We start from the raw sequence: 8192 nt of genomic DNA on the forward strand, positions 1-8192 counted from the left end.
GAAACAACACTTTTAAATCTATTTATTATATATTTTCAAAATAAACAGTTGTGACCACTATCACGTATTGTGTGGTCATGATTTATGAGACATAATTATTGGACCCTAAAATATGATATAATATTTACAGTGGTTGTATCATGTATTTTTGACATTCTATGGAGCTTCGACATTTTCTTTTGAAATTATTACCTGGATTTAAACAGCTCATTTACACCAGCTATGTAAAATGTTCACAAGAAATCAAGAAGGTCTGAACTTTCAATTTAAAGTTTACAGCATCTATAGTTCAAAACATTTTTTAGCCCTTTAAACTCAAAGCAAATTTTGGTTGCAAATGGAGTTTTATGGTTTGGGATAAAATTAGTTAATATGAAGAGAATGGCATCTTAAATTATCCCATTTGCTTGAGTGGGACAATTCAGGAATGGATTCAACAGGGATTTATACAAAAACACATTTTGCTTGTTTCATGAATATAGCTCAATGCGTCTCCCCAGTTCTCATATCCTTCCCACGCTCCTACTAAAATCAGAGGGCCCTGAATGGTTGATATTAATCTTGTCCCTATACTTGGAAAAAGAAACTGTAAAATGCATTCAATCTATTACAATGCACTTTAAGACAGCATGTACCAAAATTTCTTGATCATTTTATTGTCCCCCCCATCTCGCAAAACTTATCACTACATCAGTGCAGTATATGCTAGACACACAAACATACACACAGGTCACAGTTCTTCATTTGTTCTATTGTACACCTTAAGAGCTCCTCGGTAAAATAAGAAACATTCTGTCCTTTAAGCGGAGCACAATACATCATTTATCCATTACACACAAATAATCCCACAGAATCATAATTTTCACTGGCGAGCAACGAGGCGTCACTGTTGCCGTTGTAATCCGTTCTTATCAGTATCCTTTAAGATTTGTCAGAGTTGAATGTCCTGAGACTTGTAGTCCATAAAGCAGTTCAGGACTACAACTCCCAGTCTGCATCATGCCAATCCATACTATGCCGATATGGATTAGCAGGAGCTGCCAGATGCGAAGTGTCATCACGCATGGCAAGCTGAGGAATGTCTTGAATGTTAAAAAACATGGGCCTCTCAATACCATCTTGCCCATCTGCCTCCATAAAGATGAATGGAGATGAAGAGTTTTGAGGGCAGTGTGCGCTTCGATTCACCAGCTAAAAACACCCAACCTGGTTGTGATTTACACAAACACACACACACAGCAGCCACACCAACATCTCTCTCTCTCTCGCATCTACACACCCTGATCGCATGGTGATGTAACATGTACACTCTCAGTCGAGGGGGACAGTCATTTCAGAGAGGTTGGCCTGGGGATTTGGCATTTATTTGTGCCGGCTTCCCCTCCTCTTCATGGCCGCCGTACACTGTGGGCAGTACCACTTCCCTTTGGGTGCCTCGGTCAAACCTACGCAGCCGTAGTGGAACCACTCGATCGGACACTGCAAGAATATTTGGAAAGACTCAGGATCAAATGAATCACTTTTACTGACTACAATCAAAACATCATAAAAATGCTAAGGAATTCTCAGAATGATAAAATATATATATATATATTATTTTTCCCCCCCAATTCTGTACACATTATAAAATGTTATATTATAGAATTGTGACATATTTAGTTTGTATATTAATTGTATATTTTATTAATTCATTAATACATCTAAAAAATATATTTATATTTTTATAGCAATTAATTTTTTATTTATATACAATAATTATATTTATTCTAATAAAATAATAACATATAATAAAATTCAATAATTAATATAATACAATTCATATTATATTAACAATAATACTCATAACTGCTTGCTGTCATCTCTGCAAAATAGTGACTGCCCAAGGATCATAAGAGCTGACAGAGTGAGCTAGTGGGAGTTGTTTGAAGAGGAAATGTGGCTGTGTGTCTCTGGAGATGAAGGGTTAGACTTACATCTTGGTTATCGCAGCCGACCATCTCTCCGTATGACACCTGCACAATGACAGAAAGAGAATGAGACACAGAGCACACAAGACAAACACTCACATACGCACCTGCAGCTGAGTGTCACAGATGCGCACACCTGCGAACAAAGACTGCAAGTTTTGTCTTTGATGTCTATTCAGAGACACACACACACACATTTCTAATTTTGATACTTTGACAAAAGCAATATTACTTTGAGGCCATAAAACAAATGCATTCATGGGGAGACAATTCTTTTGCACTCAAACAAACTAAAACACACACACTCTCACAGAATCCTTCTGCAAACCGTTACTGGAGTCACACACACACACCGCACCTCCTAAACAGGTCTTTGATTTTCCTGTATGATCTTGCTCTATTGGGGATGGTTAAGAATAGCTCAAGAGATAGAAGTTTTTCCTTTTCAAGGAAATACATACACATACACAAATATATACACACATACACACTATTTTATTTTAGAATTTTACAAATAGAACTAACTAATCTGCCTAACCAACATGAGCTTAACAGCTTTAATGTGTGGATCTTTACTGCCACACCATAGCTTTGTAATCTGCATACAGTGATCCCAATTAAATAGTGTTAGTGAATCAATGTAATAGTAAATCAATTCAATATCAGAATCACAGTAAAAGCACTAGGAATAGTAGTGGCACTCTGTATGAAAGAGATGTGACGTGAACACACCTGGTTGCAGATGCAGTATCTGGGTTCGTTTGGGTCGTAGGTCCAGTCCACCTGACTGCTGGTGTCAGTTTCTGTGATGGTGGTCTGTACCAGTTCATGAGCCAATGCTGACGATGACGAGCAGGATGACAGTGAAGAGGAAGAGGAGGATGAAGAGGATTGGTGGTTGGAAGACTTAGTGTTGCCTCTGAAAAGCCGAGCAAGAAAGTGCATGAATTTAACATAAAATGTGCCAGAGCAAGAGCAAAAACACCACAAATATGTATCTGGGTGCCTCATTCAGGAACCGAATAAATGGATATGGCAACAGTGCGAGTCTTACTTGATCTTGCGTCCTGTGCGAGAGTCCGAGCTGTTGTTGGACGTGAGGGGCTGTGTGAGTGTGTTAGCCAGTGCAGATGACGAGTAACTGCTGGTGTCCCGGCTCAGAGCAAACTCCCGCCCCAAGAAATCATTGTTCTTCACAGCTTCATAACTGGCCTTGAGACTGGATGTTCTCCTGCCCTCTTTCATCTAAAGAACACAAACACACAAATATTAAAGAGGATGAAGAAACAAGGTCAAGTTCCTGTTTTATATATATATATATATATATAAAACATAATCTGACACAAAAATAACCAAAAAGGCCAAAAATAGTTGAAACAGGAAGTGAAGGGAGGAGGGGGTACAAATAGATCTAAAATTAGAGGGGAAGAGGGGGGATGGCGGTTTCACCTGTGCGGTGGCTTGCACTGCCTGAGCTGCTGCCATGGAAATGGCCCCCGCCCCTACAGTAGGCCCGGCAGGAAGTGGGCTCAAGTTGAATGAGGAAAGCGTCTGGGAGGAGTTTACGTTATACACGCTGTTAGAAGAGGATGTGCTGTTCACTCTGCAGCCTGCAACACACACACACACACACACACACAAAATCACATTTCATCTATGACCAGAAACACTTGTGAGGAACAGTCCAACATGAGTGATAACTAATCTCATTACATCATTACACTCATTTCTTCTGAACCATTCAGCAAATACCACATACGGCAAACGTATGTGTGGCAGGATTATGACAAATCATAATTGTTGTTTATTTCCCTTGACCCTGTGATTAGATTAGGGCTGCAGTTATACAGAATATTTGCAATGATTTTGCTGGAAATATAAAATTACTGTAATTCAAATGCACTTTTTATTTAGCCATAATGTTCCCTAAAGAATGTGTTAGATTAGTTTAACAATGCTCTTTCACAAAGTGCAAGTATGAGAGTGTTTACATGAAAACAGAGGATGTAAGTACACTTTATTGTAGTTTTATTGGTAAACAATTAAAAAGATATTAATAAAAAATAAGATATCAATATTCATCAGAAATATTCCTTCCTTCCTGTGTTCATTTAATGTAAAAAAAAAGAAAAAAAAAAGATCACCTTTATTACTTTTTAAAATGTAGTTCTTACATAAATCATTTTGAATTGGCACTTGTCAACAACGGCTATTTGATGATTCCTCTGACAGGGAAAAATAATTAAAATAAAATAAATAAATAATTCACCTATTTAAGACATTTTAACTGCAAATACACTTTCATTCAAAAGTTTGGGTTCAATAAGGATTCAATAATTAAAAAAAAAAAAATTCACACTTTCGCTGAGCAAGGATGCATGACATTGATTAAAAGTGACAAAGACATTCATAATGTTACAAAATATTTCTATTTTTATAGAATGCAGAAAAAATGCATTACAGTTAATATAAAAAAATTATGTTGAAAAACCAAATCAGCAAAGATTTCTGAAGGATCATGTGACACTTGACATGTTCTTGGGCATGAGATTAGGGGCGAAACCTGTCAAGAACGACTGTCCTTCTAATAATTATACTATAAACATGGCTAAATTTGTAGTTCAAATTACTAACTAAATTGAGTTACTAAGCAGATCAAATACTTACGGTTTACACTCCATGCTAAATCTATAACGGTCAACAAATTAATGCAATATCAGTGTGATTATGAAGAGCCTATTCATATCAGCTGGCAGTGTCAACAGAGCCCGTGGACGGTAAAAACAAATGAATATATGAATAAATAATCCCGAGTTTTTCCTTAGCCGAGTTACACTCATGTTGCTCAACTTCCACATGGACTTATGAAGTGCATAACACATGCATGCTCCTTATGCATGCAAAGCCACCTAACAAATCCCCGCTAATATGAAAGGCTTTCTGCATTAGTCAAGGTCAGGTGTGATGCTTTACGGCAGAAGAGTGAGTTTAAAGTTTAAACTGGATTCGTACTCTGCACTTGCAGGTCCATCTCTCTCATTTCCGTAAACCTGTCGCGGAGATCCATGGGTAGCTGCTCGATCACTGCCGGGGAGAAGAACAGAGGCGTGTTACAGGCTAACGGCTGCGACGCAGTCACACATACAAACAGCCCTCTCAGACGCCTAAGCCCTCTAATATAAACATGAGCCATTACAATTGCTCCAATACTCACTCTCGAGGTAGTCCTCAAGGTACAACATTCTGGCGGAGAGAGCGTTTCAGGCGTTTTTGAGAAAGGGTGTTTTTCGTCAATATGGCGTCGCAGGCAGCGGAGAACTGAGAAGGGGAGGGAAAAAAACACAAGATGATAGGGGAGGGGCTTACGTGAAGGGCGTGGGATTTGATTGGACGATGATGGAGTTGCGCGGAAGTTGACTTTTCCTTGAATGGGTTGCGTGGGATTTGTAGTTCTTTAATTGCGCAACTCCATAACTACGTTCACCGTTGCAAATTGTGAAATGTACGTATTTGAATTTGGATTGTCGCGCAATATATGGGTAATATGCAGATGTACAGTAACACAAATGTGGGTTTTCTCTAGCAGTGGGTGTCTATGCTTGTTTCTAACACATAGTTCAAAACAATGTTTTTGTGAATTCTGTCCTCTAATTTAAAATTTTTATTTAAAAACAATACATAATGCTATGATTATATAACAATATATAATGCATAATGAAATGAGAACGTCAAATAATATAAAACTATTTTATAACTATATTTTTTCTATATATAAGGCTATTAGTTTTTTTCTCTCTTGCTCAGTGTAATTTAAAGCTTTGCAAAGTTTCCATTTTACAGTAGTAGTGTTTTGAACAAATAATAAGAAAGAAAGAAAAAATGTCATAAACACTTGACTTGGTAGTTCTGTATAGTCTTGCATTAGACTGGTTTCATTGGCCTTTGGAGGGCAGCACTGACTGCAATACGGGATGACAGTTCAGACGTTTGCAGATACAATTTGGTGCTGTCTGTGTGTAAGAGGCATTTGATACCGTTAGAAATTTGCCAGTGGAAGACAATGTAACTACCTGGCTGTCTCTTGAGAAGAAAAAAACCTCAGCTTGACCCCACGTTCATTGTAGACAGTTATGACTTGGAGCAGTCGTGGTGGAAGAGGATTTTATAAAACATCCCATTAAAACCTTTTATTTCCAAGACAAAATTACCACACAGCTGTAGACAAGAAGTGTTCCACAAAGTGACATTTCACCTCAGCTCTCAATTTAGATCAAATAAAAATATGCTCGAGCTCAGGAAATGTGGCTCCTCTGATGACTGTTCCATCTGCATTTGTGGCAGATTGAAAGCTATTTCTAGTAATCTTTTTATATTTCTTCTCATCTGAGTTTCCTGGTGCTATATTTGCACACTAGAATATCAAAGAATATCAGTCAGTCAGCAGTTTAGATGCTCCAAATAAAACAATGCAGACTGTATTGGTTTTGCATACTGTGTCTATCCTTGTGAACTGTAAATTAAAGTATACTTTTGCAAGTCTTTAAGTGTTTAACAATTAATATATTTAAAACAACTATTGCGAAAATGAAATATTTAAACCCTGAGTGTTAGAATAGGCCACTTTGTAGGAGAACTAAATGAATAAGTAATATGCAAGTAAGCAAGTCTATGGGCAAGTCTTTTCTTTACCCAAAACTATCACATGACTAGATGATTATTATTAACTAATTAATGCAACTTATTAATAAACTGTTGTAGTTATCACTGCTTTTGTAAATGAATATTTACATTTGTAACATAGACACTCTAATATAAATTAGTACCAGGACAGCTGCAGCATATCAACACACATTCCCAGATAATAGCAGATTGTGACAGTCTTTCTCAAGACAATAATATGCCTGACCTCTTCACCCCGGCATATGATATCTTGGGGGTGGGGATCTGGATACATGCCAAGCACTGCTGATGCATGTGTTTGGGAAGTAAATACTGACCATGGAAACATATATATTTTATTAATGAGACCCCTGAAAACTTCATTCACAATGTTTCCTCTTTATAGAATTACTCTCTGATAAAAAAACAAAACAAAAAAATATTTCTTTATTAGAAATGACATAATTGTGGGATTATTTGAATGATCTGGTTTATTGTTAACCATTTTATTTATAAGCGTAACAGTATACAGTTGTAGTGAATTTTACATACACTTTGCAGTTTCTAAAAAATGTTAATTCTTTTACCAAAATAAGAGGGATTATACATAATGCATCTTATTTTTTTATTTAGTACTGACCTGAATAAGATATTTAAGACGTTTACATATAGTCCACAAGAAAAAATAATAGAAATAAAAATGACAAATGCCTGATTCTTAATACTGTGTTGTTACCTGGATTATCCACAGCTGTTTTTTTGTTGTTGTTTTTTTTTTGTGATAGTTCATGAGTCCCTTGTTTGTCCTTAACAGTTAAACTGCCCGCTGTTCTTCAGAAAAATCCTTCAGGTCCCACACATTCTTTGGTTTTCCAGCATCTTTTGCGTATTTGAACCCTTTTCAACAATGACTGTATGATTTTGAGATCCATCTTTCCGCACTGAGGACAACTAAGGGACTCATACGCTACTATTACAAAAGTTTGAAACGCTCACTGATACTCCAGAAAGAAAAACGATGCATTAAGAGCCAGGGATATAAACTTTTGAACAGAATGAAGATGTTAACATTTTTCTTATTTTGCCTATATATATATATTAGGGGTTGCACCGACTAATCGACTTCAATGCTCTGCCATGACGCTTTAAGCTTGACGTCGACTAGTCGCTGGTTCTATAGAGGGCGCAACAGGATAAGAAATCTTTGAAGGACTTTCACATTTACGTTTCGTTTCCAAACAGTTAAAATGACAAATAAATGCATACTCTGAAAGCACTCCACAAGACATGTCTGATTATATTACTGGATGCTCGAAATTGAACAGGAGAATGCACATTTTAAACAGCTTATTGTACAGCTAAGTTAATCGCCATTCTAATCTAATGCGCTGCTGCACTGCAATGCACACACATAGGCTACAGACAGTAGCTCCTACATCACACACACATCGCACGCGCACAGAATCATTCAGCTCGGAAATGTATTGTCAACACTGTTCTGTGATTTCGCAATTAAAATAGCTTAGAAACTGAAAAGTTCAAGCATATATTTCTTAATAACTAAAT

At 36.9% G+C, this 8192-nt stretch overlaps 1 protein-coding gene across 1 annotated transcript; it reads right to left on the reverse strand.

Annotated features, from left to right (window-relative positions):
* Positions 1-627: 627 nt before the first annotated feature.
* On the reverse strand, positions 628-5318 carry LOC107565664 (inhibitor of growth protein 3-like). The gene is made up of 7 exons (XM_016250925.1): positions 5182-5318; positions 4980-5051; positions 3417-3616; positions 3022-3212; positions 2700-2886; positions 1974-2012; positions 628-1479 (listed from the first exon to the last, which is right to left on the reverse strand). Exons 1-7 carry the CDS (start codon positions 5207-5209, stop codon positions 1363-1365), a joined length of 834 nt encoding a protein of 277 aa, XP_016106411.1. The 5' UTR covers positions 5210-5318; the 3' UTR covers positions 628-1362.
* Positions 5319-8192: the final 2874 nt, after the last annotated feature.

This window comes from Sinocyclocheilus grahami, unplaced genomic scaffold (assembly GCF_001515645.1).
Source record: "Sinocyclocheilus grahami isolate Dianchi unplaced genomic scaffold, SAMN03320097.WGS_v1.1 scaffold1015.1, whole genome shotgun sequence".
Taxonomy (NCBI): domain Eukaryota; kingdom Metazoa; phylum Chordata; class Actinopteri; order Cypriniformes; family Cyprinidae; genus Sinocyclocheilus; species Sinocyclocheilus grahami.

What these genes read in the sequence shown, in the direction of transcription:
- LOC107565664 (XM_016250925.1), bottom strand. Translation starts at nt 5,209, where the DNA reads ATGTTGTACCTTGAGGACTACCTCGAGA. An exon ending in GATGGACCTGCAAGTGCAGA is followed by an intron (nt 3,617 to 4,979) that starts GTACGAATCCAG and finishes GTCATAGATGAA; the next exon opens with ATGTGATTTTGTGTGTGTGT. An exon ending in TCGGCTGCGATAACCAAGAT is followed by an intron (nt 1,480 to 1,973) that starts GTAAGTCTAACC and finishes ATATTCTTGCAG; the next exon opens with TGTCCGATCGAGTGGTTCCA.